General features: G+C 50.2%; 1 protein-coding gene across 1 annotated transcript; it reads left to right on the top strand.

Moving 5' to 3' along the window:
• The first annotated feature begins 6102 nt into the window (after positions 1–6102).
• UBAP1L (ubiquitin associated protein 1 like) lies at positions 6103–11289 on the top strand. Its single transcript, XM_056128056.1, has 4 exons — positions 6103–6222; positions 8478–8861; positions 10486–10587; positions 11155–11289. Exons 1-4 carry the CDS (start codon positions 6103–6105, stop codon positions 11287–11289), a joined length of 741 nt encoding a protein of 246 aa, XP_055984031.1.
• Positions 11290–14347: the final 3058 nt, after the last annotated feature.

Below are 14347 nucleotides of genomic sequence, written 5' to 3'. Positions count from 1 at the left end.
GTGCATAAAGGATTAACAAGGTTCACCCAATTATATCTAGCTTACAAACAAAATCCGATGTGTTTGGCCTCATAAGCCTACAGTACTATGTGCCCCTTTGTTAAGTTTTCATTACTTGGTCTGATGAAATGCACAAGTGTCAAAAATGAATCACATGATGCATGCTTGCTGTCCAGGAAATTTTGCCACTGAGATGAGAGCCAGGAGCATGAAAACCCAGGAAAACAAACCAGGAAAAAAACCCCAGGAAACAAACCAGGAAAAAAAAAAAACAGGAAAAAAAAAACCAGGAAAAATCAGGAAAACAAACCCAGGAAAAAAAATAATAATTTCAGAGGTGGGGCTGGCTCAATCACACAGCAGGTTAGGTGCTTTCCGTGCGTATAGCTGACCTGGATTCACTCTCCAGCATGCCCTGAACCCACCAGGAGTGATCCCTGTTTACAAAGCTACAACTAAGCCAAAGCACTGCTGGATGTGTATGCTTCTATCCCCACTATCCTAATCCCCCACCCCCAACACACACAAAAATTATTCTTTCAGTGAGGTGGTATGTACTCCCTTCAGGAAGACAAATGGTTGTTTTTATTATCTTAGCAGCTATTCATTCACACGGGTTTGCAAAATAATTATAGTTCAGTTCTGCCACTCTCTTGAATTACCAGCTGGAATACTTCTGGAAAGAGAAACATCCCCTTATCAACAATTTTGTTACCATGGGCACAAAGGATATGGCAAGGGCTAGAATTTGCTTAATGAATTTTCAAAGTAACAAGCTGGTTCCTTAATGTCTTCAAAAAGTCACCAGTGAATGTTTTGTTTTAAGTGTTAAGAACAGAAATCTAGATATAATTGTATTTAAACCCATTGCCATTTATTTATTGACGGCCTTATTTTTGACCAGTGGGACTCTTAGTTCCTGAGTTCCCTTTCAGCCCCTGTATATTATTATTTCAGGTTTATCATATATAGATATATATATATATATACACATATATGTGTATACACACAGATACACACACACATATATATATATATTTTTTTTAAACAGTTTTGGTTTGGAAGCCACACCCAGCAGTGCTCAGGGGCCACTCCTGGCTTTATGCTCAGGGGTCAGGGTCATGCCCAGTGGTGCTTAGGGGACCATGTGTGGTCTTCAGGGTTAGCTGCATGCAAGGCAAGTGCCTTAACCTCTGTGCTATCTCTTTGGGCCTTCCTCTGTTTTAGGCTTTTTGTTTGTTTTTGTTGGTTGGTTGGTTTTGAGATCACACCTCGTGATGTTAAGGGCTTAGTCCTAGCTCTGAGCTCAGGGATTATACTTGGGTGACTTGGGGGTGCATATGGGATGCAGGAGATCAAACCCAAGTCAGCCACATGCAAGGCAAACACCCTACCCACTGTATTCTTTCTGACCCCAGGCCTTATTTCTTCTTCAGTGGAGAAGATATTCATACTATGTGCATGGTATGGGCAGTTTGTTACTGATTATTAGTCTTATTTGCAGTTGAAGCTAGGAACTCCAGTTCCCCTGAGTCTCTGGCTGTTTTCTAAATCATGTCTTTTTTATACTTAGAGATGAATTCTCTATCTGTTGAAGATAAATTAATGAAAAGAGAAAAAAAAAAACCAGAAACAAACCAGAAACCAATTGTGTGTTGACCCACAGCCTGTATTCCTCAGGCCAACAAATTATGAAATGAAGGGATTAGTTATCAGCTAATGTTACTTGGTGTATTCAGCTCTAGTGATTGAGTTTATGAGGCCAAAGGATTTGGCTACAAATGAGCCAAATAAATGACACTAGTTTAAGAGCATTCATGTTCCTGAGTCCATGTGACTCAGGTAAGGAGATAGTAAGAAGCTTAGCTGGGATTATACCATCTGTTGTAACAATTCACATCGACAACTTCTGTCCCCAGGGAAGCTGTTCTGGAAATTTCAAGGTAAGTACAAAGCATATCTTTCTTAGTTCCAAATACACACACACACACACACACACACACTGTCACTGTCACTGTCCTCCCATTGTTCATCAATTTGCTGGAGCGGGCCCAGTAACGTCTCCATTGTGACACTTGTTACTGTGTGGCATATTGAATAAATCATGGGTAGCTTGCCAGACTTTGCCGTGTGGGCGAGATACTGTCTGTAGCTTGCTGGGCTCTCTGAGAGGGGTGGAGGAATCGAACCTGGGTCGGCTGGGTCAGCCACATGCAAGGCAAATGCCCTACCTGCTGTGCTATCGCTCCAGCCCATATATACACTATGCATGCTATTTAGTATTAACATTATTAGTGAAATATTTTAGGGAATAGAGACTATAAGCAAGTTTTCAATGGAAAAAATATCTAATACTTTTAACCAATAATCTATTTCCATATGGTGAATTGTTTCCTTGTTTTGGTGCCAGAGATCAAACCAGGCCTCATAAATGTGCATGTGCTCACTATCACTGAGCTCATCCCAGTTCCAAGCTGTTCACTTTGGTGTGTATACACAGGGGTCTGCGGCTTGCCACTTCTGCATACCCGTGAAAAATTTGTTTCCAGGGATTGTAGAGATAGTACAGCGGGTAAGGCGTTTGCTTTGTATGCATTCTACTGGGATTCTATCCCTGGCATCCCATATGGTCCCCTAAGGCCCTCCAGAAGTGATTCCTGAGTGCAGGCGTAATCCCTGAGCACTGTTGGGTATGGATCCTCCTCCCCCCAAGAAAATTTGCTGCTATTGTTAAGTTTCATTGTCTTTGGGAGTCCAGTAAGTTTCTCATAGTCTTTAGAGCAGAGATTGCAGTCTTTGAGGCAACTGTGTCTAGAGGATATAATTCTGCAGAGTACTAAACACTATCTACTCAACTTTACTTAGTGCTTGTCAGCATCTAGATACCAAGACTTGAATGTGCTCTTGGAGAAATCATTTTAATGTAGTATTCTTGAGAGTCAATATTCAGTGTTGGAGACATAAAGAGGGATTAGCAGACAGGATTGGATCTGGAGTATCACAATGGTCAGACAGATAATTAATCAGTTATAATTGTGACAAATGTCATAGTGAAAAGGTGTTCAGTGAGGAACCATCTTTAACCGTATTTTAATCTTAGAACCTCAATCAATATGAGGTTTTCTTCATAAAAAAAAAGGTACTTTGTAACAAATTTACATTTTTCACCTGTACATATATCAAGTACCAGTTAAGGCTCAGTAATTTGTTAAGGACAAGGCTATGAGTTGACAAAACACCTTTTCTCCTGAATAAAGCTTATGAAGGAAATAGTATAATTTTAGCAAGTGTAAAATAATGTGCTGAATACTTTGAAGAACAAAGGCATAGCTGTATGAGATTAGGCATTTAAAAATTACTTTTCTTTGGTTTTTGAGTCACATCCCATGGTGCTTAGGACTTACTCCTGATTTTATGCTGAGGGATCACTCCTGGTGGTGCTCGGGAGACCATATGGGATGCCAGGGATCAAACCCGGGTTGGCCGAATGCAAGGCAAGTGCCTTACCTGCTGTACTTATCTATCTGGTCCTACATCGTGGTTTGAAATGTTTCCTTCAGATCCAGTGCATGGAATAGAATTATAGCCCTCCACACACACACACACACACACACACACACAAATAAGGAGACCCATGGACATCAGTTGCCTCAGTGGAAGATACCCAGAGTGATGGGTTCCAGAAGCTTCAGAGAACTTCAGAGGAGAACTAGTGATGGGAAGTGATGACAGAGGAAAGTATAGTGAGGAGGCCCTAACGTGTGCCCCTTAGACACCCCTTGAGACACGGAACCCTGGAGGTGGGGTGGAGTTTGAGAAGAACTCAATTTAGAGGCTGAGTGTAGGAGCACTTGAACTGGCCTGGAGAAGAGGCCTGAAGCATGACCCAGGGATTCTCCCTCATGAGGTGCCTTTGGCAGAAGCATCACCAGCTAAGGGCCACCAGAAGTCATGCACAGACTAGAAAGGAGATCTCAATAAACAATACACAGTCGAAGAAAGTTCAGTGGGTAAGGCACGCAGTCAACCTGTGTTCAACTCCCAGCTCTACCTATGGTCCCCTGAGCATTGCTACGAGTGATATACCATTGGAAATAGCCTAAAAACAAGAGAGAAAGAGAGAGGGAGGAAAAGATGGGGGAGGAGGAGGAACATCTATCTAGTTAACCTTTCCCCAATACTCTCCCCACTTCCGCCCTCCAGCTCAGACGCCACCAGTTGGCAGAGTCGACTGGTACTGAAACAGACCAGTGTGTGGGTCTGCTGAAGCATGAACAGAGTGCCTTTATAGCCATACCCCACTCCACCCCACCGCGCTCCATCCCTTTATTGGCTGAATGGTCCCTCTACTGCCAAAATCCCTTTACTCACTGAATGGATGAATGGACCAGCACTTAGCCTCAAGTTCTATTGCAATTCTCTTGATTTTTTTTTCTTTGGGGGCCACACTTGGCCCTGTGCTCAGAAGCCTTACCTGGTGGATGACCACTACAACCATGCACAAGGCAAGCACCTTAACTTTTCTACTTTTTTTTTTGCGGGGGGGGGGTGGGAATCACACCCAGAAATGCTCAGGGGTTACTCCTGGCTCTGCACTCAGGAATTACTCCTGGTAGTGCTTGAGGGACCATATGGGATTCCGGGGATTGAGCTCAGATTGGCCATGTGCAAGGCAAACACCCTACCCGCTGTACTATTGCTCCAGCCCCTAACTTTTCTACTTTTTTTTGGAGATCAAAAAGAATATAAAAACAAATGACAAATCTTAAGGCAGGACACAAATGAAATCAATAGAAGAGAGACATGCCATGAGTGGGGGAGAAGAGAAAGAGTTCTTTGATCGGTCAATTCTTTGACCACCTAGTCCCTTTCTGACATAGGTTGAAAAAAAGAGATCCACCACTTACCTTTCCCGAAGTCTTCGTGACTCCTGTGATCGTGGCCACTTCTCGGCGGTGCTCATTGCAGGGGTCCCTCGTGCCCTGCCCCACGTTGGGCACCACCTATCCCGTCCCACGGGACTAGTCAACATGGGTAACAGGGAGAGGGTGCAAGAGTGAAAGAAAGAGATAGACAGCAGAATTAGAGTATAGTGAGCAAAAGCTGAAGCTGCTTTATTGTGAATTCAACAGCACTTACTTATGTTGAGCTTAAGCTTTGTTCCTCATATCTTTGGGGCAGAGGCACAAAAGGGTAGTCATGGGACAGATGGGGGAGATAACAGGTTATCAGGGGCTCTTCCAAAGACTACTCGTTAAATCACAGACTGACATCAAGAATGTCAGTACTGCTTTTTAGTTCTTATTGGCCAACCATCCTGTTCTTGTAAAATGCCTTTCTTAACCCTGTAAATATTTTATAGGCAATGCCTTGGCAAGCTACTGAGAGTATCTTGCCTGCATGGCAAAGCCTGGCCAGCTACCTGTGACGTATTCAATATGCCAAAAACAGTAACAACAAGTCTCACAATTTGTTGTGAGACATTACTGGTGCCCGCTCAAGCAAATTGATGAACGGGAGGACAGTGCTGCAGTGCTTTCTTTTTTTCAGTTTTTCATGTGTAGGATGCAGTACTCCCAAGTAGTCTCCAGGGGGCCTTGGTGCCACTTCTGGCACTTCTTGGCCAAACAGGCCAGTGGGTTCAGTGCCGGCTCTGCAGGTTCAGGGACCACTTGTGGCCAGGGCTCAGGGGATCATACGGAGTACCGGGGATTGGACCTGGGTCTGTCACATAGAAGCAAGTGCCAAGCTCACTGGTACTATCTCTCTAGCCCCAAGTTATTAGCTTGCTCTCCATTTTATCAGCATTTCCCTGAATGAACAATTGTCTTTATGATTCAATAAGATTATAAAGTTACCGAGAGTATCTTACACGGCAAAGCCTGGCAAGCTACCCATGACATATTTGATATGCCAAACACAGTAACAAGTCTCACAATGGAGACATTACTGGGCCCACTCGAGCAAACCAATGAACAACGGGAGGACAGTGCTAAGATTATAAAGTTAGGAATATATTGTTTCATCATCCAGCTTTATTGTTTTCCCTTTCTCTCAGGACCACACCTCCCTAGTCAGCAGTTCCTGCATTTCTCTAACAGAATGAACGCCCTCCAAGATGTCCCCTTTAAGGTGCCCAGGGGCTTGGTCATGGCCCCTGAGCCCCTCCCCAGGCCGGAACCCAGCCTCCCAGCCTGCAGGGAGCTTCTGCTGGGCACTCTGGTAAGTGACGCTGCCCAACCCGGCTTCTTCAGGCCTGTGTCCTCTTGCAGCCAAGACAGCCATGTGGGCACTTGCTCCTTATCTTTCCAAGGCAGCCTGACCTGCGCTGGCATCTTCTTGGGAGTATGGAAATAGTCCCAGAGGAAAAGGTGTCTCCTGGAGAAGGTGGGTGTAGGAGGGACGTGGAAAAGGTCTGGGGGCTGGGGTTGTTTGGGTCTTCCTTGGCATCCAGGCTCACTGGGAGACTCTGTATGAAGCCACGGGTCGACACAGCTGCAGAGTCTTGTTCTCTTGCCCTCAACCTGCTGCCAGGTCTAAAATCCCAGCACTAGCCCCAGTGCTTTGGGCAAGGCCACCAGCTTTGGGTCCTCTCTTAAAATGGGAGCAGATGCCCGAGACAGACACAACAGAAGCAGTTACTCTGGCCCCCACTGTGCCAAGGTATATTCTGCCTGTGGGACTCACACTAGGATTGCACCCAAAGTACAAGGTGCTGCCATATGTCTTTTAGAAGAGACAAGTTGAGTGATGACAACTGAGTGATGGTACACTGGGGAGGGCGCTTGCCTTGCACGTGGCCAACCCGGTTCGATCTCAGGCATCTCATATGGTCCCTGGAGCACCTCCAGTAGTGATTCCTGAGCATCACCGGGTGTGGCCCAAAATAAAAAACTAAAAACAAAAAACTATCTTTCGCAGGACCCATAAGATAGTACAGTGGGTAAGATACATGCTTTACACATGGCCAACCCAAATTTGATCCTGGCTCCCCAAATGGTCTCTTGAGTACTGCTAGAAGTGATTCCTGAATGCAGAGCCAGGAGTGAGCCCTGAGCATTGCCCAGGTGTGGCTCCAAAACAAACAAAAAGATTTCGGGAAGAAACTTTCTGAGCCTATAACATGGATATCTCAGTAGGTAGAACGTAAAATTCACGAGATGTTTTGAAAGTCAAGAACAGGCTGGGAGCAACAGTACAGCAGGGAAAGCACTTGCTTTGAAGGTAGAGGACCCCAGTTTGATGCCTGCCACTGCATAGGTCCCTGGAGTCCTTCCAGGAGTGGCCCTGAAAATGAAAAAAGAAAGGAAAGATTTTTTTTTTTTGTCGATGCTCAGGAGTTACTCCAGGCTTTGAACTCAGAAATTACACTCCTGGCAGTGCTCGGGGGACCATATGGGATGCTGGGAATCGAACCTGGGTTGGCCGCATGCAAAGCAAACGTCCTACCCACTGTGCTATCGCTCCTGCCCCTAGAAATGAAAGATTTTAAAGAACCATAGAGCCAGCACTGGCCTGGGTGTGAGTCCTCACTCATGTGTGTTCATGCCCCACTGTGCTTCGTAAGAGAGTTCTAAAGTCTAGTTGAACTCTCACCCTGCATGTGTGCATTGGGAGGCCCAAGGAAGGGATATGATTTATGCATTTAGTGGCAATGACTAGAAAAACCCTGGGTCCTTACCCCAAATAATTTTTCAGCTAAGAGCAGTGCAGGGGACAGGAGAGACATGGAACAGATAGTTTCTAGGTACAAAGACAGTCAAAGCACCCCCCAGCAGCCACTGCACCTCCCCTTTTTGTTTGTTTGGTTGTTTTTTTTTTTCTTTTTGGCTTTTTGAGTCACACCCGGCAATGCACAGGGGTTACTCCTCGCTTTGCACTCAAGAAATACTCCTGGCGGTGCTCAGGGGACCATATGGAATGCTGGTGATCGAACCCTGGTGGGTTTCGTGCAAGGCAAATGCTATGGGTCCAGCCCCTCTTAAGGTCTGTAGATGGGCTTCCCTTCTAAGCCTCTAATCTGTTTGTGCTAACACCAACATTTCAATTGGTGTTTTTATATTATACTTGGGCTGGAGCGAATAGCACAGTAGGTAGGGCGTTTGCCTTGCACACAGCCGACCTGAGTTTGATTCCTCAGGGGTTCGATCACCAGCAATCCATATGGTCCCCGGCAAGCTACCAAGAGTATCCTACCCGCAAGGCAGAGCCTGGCAAGCTCCCCGAGGCGTATTCAATATGCCAAAAACAGTAACAACAAGTCTCACAATGGAGATATTACTGGTGCCCACTCGAGCAAATCGATGAACAACGGGAGGACAGTGACAGTGACAGTTTGCCATGAAGAGTTACTGCCTAGGACTTGTGCGGGCCCCCTGGGTTGGGGTCTGGAGTCACCTGGAGAGGGGGGCTGGTGGTGCCTGCATGTTCAGGATCGGGTCTCTGCGGGGGGGCCTCACGCCTTGTCCCCTCCGCAGCACGACTTCAGCCTGGAGAGGAGCGCGCTGTGCTGGGTGGAGGCCTTGGTCCCCGGGCCCTGCGCGCGTCCCCTCGACGGCTCGGCCGCCGCGTCCGCCCCTCCCGCCTGGCTGGTGCTGCTCAGCCCCGCGGGCCCCGAGGAAGAGGACAAGGAAGACGCCCAGGCTGGCATCGCCACCCGGCCGGGTCCTGGCTGCCCTCCGCCCCGCGTCCCAGGCCCTGGCGAGCGGTGGCGGCACTCGGAGCGTTGGACGGACGCCGGGCGGCCCCGCGCGCTCAGCCTCTGTCCGGGCCTGGAGATCCCCCGCCGCCCCGCAACACCCCCAAGGCCTTCCACGGCCGGTGCCGCCCGCCCGCTGCGGAGCCCCCCGCCCACGCCCGCGGTAAGAGCCCGGGGACCCTCCATCCTCTATCCTCGATCCTCTGCCCGCAGCCTGCCAGGCTGAAGGGCGCCCAGCCCGCACGGTCCCCTGTGCCTGCTTCACCCCGGCTGGGCCTCTAGCTTCGTCCTGTCGGTTCGTGGTGCCCCACGAACATCCCTGCAACCAGAGATCTGACCCAGAACCACGAGAGCTGGCCGTGAGTGCGGGGCCAGACAGTGCTGTGTCCTGGGTGGGCCCAGGCGTGGAGGGGGCTCAGGGCGGAGGGAGCGGAAAGGAACAGCCGGTGAGACCCAGCCCAGGACCCTTTGCCCTTTCCGAGACTCGGGACTCATTTAAAAGTCACGGTTGTGTCTTTCCTTCTTTTGCCTTTTTGGTTTTTGAGGCCACACCCGGCCATTCTGAGTGCTTACTCCTGGCTCTGTGTCCAGGGATAATTCCTGGCCTCGGTCAGCTGCTTGCAAGCAATTGCCTTAACCCTGTACCATCTCTTCGGCCCCATCTTTCTTTTTAATTTAATTAGGGCCACACCTGGCGGTGCTCAGGGCTTACCCCTGGCTCTGCACTTAGGGATCACTCCTGGTGGAACAGTTGGGGTACCAGTGATTAAACCCCACAAGGAAAGTGCCTCACTCACTACTGTTTTATCTCTGCAGCGCCAAATGTCTTTTTCCTTGAAAGGACTAAACTGTACCAGACTGACACCTTTCTAGTATGAATCCAGAGCAGTTGGGGCTCTGCAAGGAGTGGTCGCTGAAGGGGATGGGGGGACAGCTCTCAGAGGTCAGGGGATGAACAGGTGGACAGGGCCAGGGCAAATTTAGCCCAGGGAACACAACAGAGATCTGGCCTTTCCACACTTCCCCCGACCCCCTTGCTGTTGCGTGTGGCTCTGTCTGTGGCCCCCACACCTGCTTGGAGCAAACTTAGGGACAAGGTTGCTGAGGCCACGAGCTACCCCCACATTCAGGTAGAACATGGAACTGAGGTCATCCTACTCTTTTTTGGGGAAGGGGGCCACAGCTGGCAGTGCTCATGGGGTAACTCCTGGCTCTGCAGTCAAGGGTAACTCCTGGTGGTGCTCGGTGGACCATATGGGATGCCCAGGATCAAACCTGGGTTGGCTACGCTCAAAACAGATGCCCTCCCCACTGGATTATCCCTCTGGCTCTTGCAGTGTTGAGATTATATTTCACTCGCTGGGCACTTTTCCCCCTAGCACCTCTGCCCTGGAAGTGACTTGAACAGTGTTTTCAACTATGTGCCTACCTGTCCTGTAGTTGGGGGTTGGGGAGAGGAGGCACCTTCCCAGCCAGTGCCCCCCAGGGAGGCCCATCCTACCCCCCACCAAGGTTCTGGAATCCTTTCCCTGGATACCATCCACATTGGGTCTGAGCACAGTGGCCTCTGACCCAGGAGGCCTCTGTTTCCCCTCTGCGCCATGAGGTCCCCAAGGCCACTGGTTATGCCTTGCCCAGTAAGTCTGATCAGTCCTTTGTGAGACTGTCCCATGCATATTGACCCCACCCACCGTCCCTGCCCTCCCTCACCGCCCACTGTCGCTGTTCCCCCTCACACTGACTGACCCTGCCCTCCCTCGCACCCACTGTCTCTTGCCTCTCCGCAGTTTCTCGGCTACCTCAGGGCCTGTGAGCGCCTTCGGCAGCAGGGCTACGAGCGGAGCCTGGTAGAGGAGGCCATGGAGATGTCCCAGTTCTCTGAACGTCAGGTCAGCAGGCGAGGGGACCACGGGGGCCCAGAGCAGCCCAGCGGCCACACAAAGAAGAGAAGGTGCCAAAGAGTTAGGCTGCAGTAGCGTGGTCTGAACTGGGCCAGTCGCCTCAGCCCTGCTGTTGAAGGCCTGCTCTCTGCTGAACGTTCGGGTTGTCAGAACAAAGACCCTCGAACTCTCTACTTGGGGAGTTTGCAGGCTGGGATGTGCTAAGTGTCCCCATCACTGGCAGAAAGTCAGATTTGCAGGAGTGGGAAGGAAGGGGAGGGGAGGGTAAGGAAGGGAGAGGAGGAGAAGAAATGATAGGGGAAGGAGGGGGAGGAGGAGGAACTAATGGGGAGAAGGTTGGGGAGGGCTGGCCGAGGCTGGTCCTGGCATCCTTGGCAGGTTTGGGACTGTGTCTCTTCTGGGGCCTGTGCTCAGCAGCCAGGATGAGGCCCAGGCTGTGGCCCAGAGAGGGAGGCCCAGGCGGCTGCAGGTTCTGCCTGCAGCAGTCCTCAGCTAGTGGGGTAGGCGTCAGGCCCATGGAGCCCCCAGCTCTCTGTCCCCCTCTCTGTCCCCCAGGCCCGGGAGTTGCTGCGTCTCTGGGAGCAGTTCAGCGACATGGGATTCCAGCAGGACCGCATCCGGGAGGTGCTGCTGGTCCACGGGCCCTGCCGTGAGCGTGCCCTGGAGGAGCTGGTGTCCTGCGTACCCTGACCACAGCGCCCCATGAGACTGGCCCCAGCCACTGCATTGCCAGGTCCTGCAGGAAGAATTTAGTGAGTCCCTGATGGCCATGGGAGAGTGCCTGTCTCCCTATCCTCTCCAGTCCCCAACCCCAAACAAACAAGCTCTGCTGCTCTCTGCAGATGCACGCACGGCCGATGTGGATGGGGAGCAGTCACCTCTGGGTGGAGGCGGAGGGTGGGTGACACAGATGTAAAATGATCCCAACAGATTTCTCTGGGAGACACAAGCCCTGAAGCACTGGGAAGTTCCAATGAAGGGCTCCCCCAAAGTCACAGCAGCTTCCCCCAAGACCCAGGGCAACGGCGCTGACAGCTCTCATGGCCAGCCCACGGGAGGGCAGGAAGGGACACATGTCATGTCGATCTGTCCTACCCAGAGTCCCCAATTCCAAAACTAATCCACTTAGATAGCCCCTTCCGCCCTCACTCACGGTCTAGAAAGAACACGTAAGCCAGGGACCATGCTAAGGATGAAGACCTTTTCCTGTTTCCTCGCAAATGCCATCCTATTTCCTTGATAAAGTTTTCTTATACCTGTAATTGTCTCAGTGAATTCATTCACAAACCCACACACCTGCCTGTAACCCCCAGCAACAGCCAATGGTGCCAGTGAGCTTGACTTGACTGTCTTATTTTTACCTGGAGCTCTATTTTGTTGTTGTTGTTCTTTGTTTTTGGTTTGGGGGCCACACCCGGCAGTGCTCAGGGCTTACTCCTGGCTCTGTGCTCAGGCATCACTCGTAGTGGTACTCGGGGACCATGTGGGGTGGCAGGGATTGAACCCAGATTGGTCATATGCCAGGCAAGTGCCCTCCTCACTATACTATGGCTTCCCTGGGGCTCTATTTTAATTTATTTAAAAAATATTTTTTGAATGGGGGAGCTACACCCAGCTCTGCTTAGGGCTTACTCCTCCCTCCGCACTCAGAGATCACTCCTGGAAGGCCTGGGGGACCATATGGGGTACTGGGGATCGAACCCAGGTTGACTGAGTTCAAGGCAAGTGTCCTGCCCACTGTACTACCTCTCTATCCCCCCTCCCCAGGTGGGGAGGACTCTATTTTAAAGAAAGAAAAGGGGCTAGAGCACATGGTTTGCCATCAGGAAGTCGTCTGGTTCTATCCCTGGCACCACATGGTTCCCTGAGCACCAGCAGGAGTGACTCCCAAGCACAAAACCAGGTGCCAGGTGTAGCCCCAAAACTGAAAAGGAAGGAACGATAAGAGGGAGGGAAGGAAGGAAAGAATGAGAGGGAGGAATGGGAGGAAGGAATGGAGGAAGTATGGAGAGTAAAACAGTTTATTGGCAGGCATCCTGGGAAGCTCAGTGAGAGGAACTCGGAGTGGTTTGGAACTCTGGATTCTTACACATTGCCAGCCACTAACTAAATGTGCAGGGAAAGGAGAGACTAGAGGAAATAGTTTCAGGTTTCCAAAAGCGGTGCATGATGGGAAGGAAAGGAGATGGGAAGGGAACCACGGGGTCTGGAAGCAGCTGGTCTCCAGGAAACAGGGTTTCCATGCTGCTGCAGGGTCAGTGCTTCTCGACCTGACCACACACTGGAATCCGCCTGTACAAACTTAGAAATGAGATGCTGGGTCCCTCCCACTACCACAGTTACTCTGATGGCATTGTAAGGGTCTGGACCTCCATCATAGTATTGCAAATCTTAGAGAAACATTGGATCATTAATGCACTCTGGGTGTCTCTAGGGAAGAAATGAGAAGGAAAGTTTGTGAACTTTTGCTTTGGGTAGCAAAGGAGAGGGAAGAGAGAGAAGATCTGCCTCTGCTGGTAACTGAATCAAGGCCTCACTGAGATGCGTTTCCCCAAGAAAAGTGAAGACACTGCATCAGGCCAAAAGTTTCCCATATTTGTCTCAGAAGCAAGTTAGAACCTGGATCGTGCCCTGGAGAATCTGATTGAAAAAGTCCAACTTAGCAGTTCCCTGAAATCTGCCGTGTGTGTGTGTGTGTGTGTGTGTGTGTGTGTGTGTGTGTGTGTGTGGTTTTGGGGGGCCACACTCAGTGGTGTTCAGGGATTGCTCCAAGCAGGGCTTGGGAGATCACATGTGGTTCTGGGGATCGAACCTGGGTTGGTGAGATTAAGTCAGTCACCCTACTCGCTGTACTATCTCTCTGGTCCAAATCTGGTTGGGGGGGGGGGTTCTGGGAGGTGTTTATATTTGGTGCATACCTGATAATGATCAGGGGTTACTCTGGCTCTGCACTCAGGAATAACTTCTGGCAGGCTGAGGGGATCATACGGGATGCTGGGGATCAAACCCAAGTCAGCCCTCCCCGCTCCACTGTTACTCAGGCCCCGTGTTTTGTCCTTGTATGCAGTTCTTCTGAGCTTCTCTGCCAGTGGAGGGTCAGGAAGCCTCACCTAGAACCAGTCAGCCTGGGCCCCCCTGCGTGGAAGATCTGTGCTCCTATCTTTCCACATTTGGGGCAGTGTGGGTTGTCTCCATGCACCTAGGCCTACCTTCAGGGGCCCCAGGCTGAGAGGACCAGTTGTGGAGCTCCTGGAGCTCACGGAAGCAGAGGTCCCAGCCAGATGCCCCCACCCATCCCTTCTCAGCTGGCCCCATCCAAAAAAGGCGCAGCAATGACAGACAGCCTCTCGGCGCTTTCCACGCTGCCATCAGGGCCGGGCTTGGAGCTGAAGCCTAGCTGAAGCCTATAAACTACCAGAACCTTCCAGGTCTCTAAGTCTTCAGATACCATGTTGTTGGAATGGTGTGTGTGTGTGGGGGGGGGGAGGGGGGTGACTTCCAGCATCTCCTCAGGCCCCAGCACCAAACTTGGGACTAGAAGACAAGTTTCTAAGACCCCTCCAACCCACCAGGGACTTTCCACTCAACCTTGGTGTCTGCCAATAGAGATCACACTCAAAACAGTCTCTGGCCTCACAATTTGCTTTGAGTTAACTTGGAGGCAATGCAAAACAAAAACCAAAGAGTGTTCGAGAAAATGGTTAAGATGGTCCCAAGCTGGTCAAAATAAAACTGTCTTGGGACTTAG

The sequence above is a fragment of the Sorex fumeus genome, unplaced genomic scaffold (genome assembly GCF_029834395.1).
Source record: "Sorex fumeus unplaced genomic scaffold, SorFum_2.1 ptg000063l, whole genome shotgun sequence".
Classification (NCBI taxonomy): Eukaryota; Metazoa; Chordata; class Mammalia; order Eulipotyphla; family Soricidae; genus Sorex; species Sorex fumeus.
Note: the sequence above shows the minus strand (reverse complement) of the source record. Positions and strands in the feature narration are given on the sequence as shown.

Coding starts and splice junctions, on each gene's coding strand:
- UBAP1L (XM_056128056.1), top strand. CDS start 6,103: ATGAACGCCCTCCAAGATGTCCCCTTTAAGGTGCCCAGGGGCTTGGTC. Junction 6,223..8,477: donor AGCTTCTGCTGGGCACTCTG/GTAAGTGACGCT, acceptor TCCCCTCCGCAG/CACGACTTCAGCCTGGAGAG. Junction 10,588..11,154: donor CCCAGTTCTCTGAACGTCAG/GTCAGCAGGCGA, acceptor TCTGTCCCCCAG/GCCCGGGAGTTGCTGCGTCT.